Below are 1,106 nucleotides of genomic sequence, written 5' to 3'. Positions count from 1 at the left end.
CCCAGCATGAGTTTAAGCCACCAGGTCCAGGACTTGAACCGCATTCGACCATGTGGGAGTCCAGCACCCCTAACCACCACGACACCTGCCGGCCCCAGAATTACTTTTTACAGGGACCAGCAGTTAGCATAATGGCTGTGTCACTGGACTCCCATGTAGTCGACCATGGTTCAAGTCCCGGACCCATGCTGGGTGCATGTGCGTGCATGCCCAAAATCCCGAGAGGAGAATGGAGGAGAAGGGATTGTGGCATGGCCATCCCCCCTGGGGGGTGATTTCTCACTTTCTGTCTCTCTGTCTCTCTCTGTCTTTCTGGTGAGTGCACGCACCCTATAGCAAAATCCTCTCCAGAAAAAAAAATGAAATCACTCCCCCAGGGGAGATGGCCAGGCCGCAATCCCTTCTCCTTCATTTTAAAATTTAAAAAATAAAAAAAAAGAATTATGATTTACAGAAATTTCAGATGGCTCAATCTTGCAAATTTTAACTTAGTTCCTGTTTATTATTAATTGGCAACTGTTGATCAAATATACTAGTGAGGAAATGTAACACTGAGGAAACCGTGGAGAAGAGCAGAACTGTACTGCCAACTTTCCTTTTTCTGCAGAGAACACTGCTCGGATTCTGGGAGAAGACAGCCCGGATGATGTCCCAAATCCACGAGGCCTGTATTGGCTTTCATCCATATGATTTTGTAGCTTTCAAGGTATTTCTGCCCATGTTCTCTTGTTTAGATGTATTATACTTCATCTGGGTGATAATATTAAACTGTTTTTTTTTTGCTAAGACTTGCTTCAAATTTATAAAACCTTGGGAAGCATTTTTCTGTACTCCTTCAGCCAAGGATCAGAACCTCCCCGATTCAGAATGCCGCTAGCAACACTGAAATATGTGGGAATACAGCTGGCAGGCAGAGATCGCCGTAGGACAGCGGAAAGAGAGTGAGAAAGTGAAAAGAAAATTAAAATGCAAAGGATAGAAGAAAAGGCTATGGAAGGGAAACCTTTAAGAGGAAAAAGTGATGGATACAGTAGTGTTCTCAAAAATGATCAGTTTAGGGACCAGCAGTTAGCGTAATGGCTATGTCGCTGGACTCCCATGTAGCC

At 44.4% G+C, this 1,106-nt stretch overlaps 1 protein-coding gene across 1 annotated transcript in view; it reads left to right on the top strand.

Annotated features, from left to right (window-relative positions):
- Positions 1–1,106, top strand: part of ICA1L (islet cell autoantigen 1 like) — a 69,462-nt gene that overhangs the window by 29,769 nt on the left and 38,587 nt on the right. The window contains exon 7 of the mRNA XM_014589567.2: positions 608–706. Within this exon, the coding sequence (XP_014445053.1) occupies positions 608–706 (99 nt within the window). The remainder of the gene's footprint in view (positions 1–607; positions 707–1,106) is intronic.

Source organism: Tupaia chinensis, unplaced genomic scaffold (assembly GCF_000334495.1).
Source record: "Tupaia chinensis unplaced genomic scaffold, TupChi_1.0 Scaffold000361_2, whole genome shotgun sequence".
Taxonomy (NCBI): domain Eukaryota; kingdom Metazoa; phylum Chordata; class Mammalia; order Scandentia; family Tupaiidae; genus Tupaia; species Tupaia belangeri.
The sequence above is the reverse complement of the archived record's forward strand: the minus strand, read 5'-3'. Positions and strand labels throughout refer to the sequence as shown.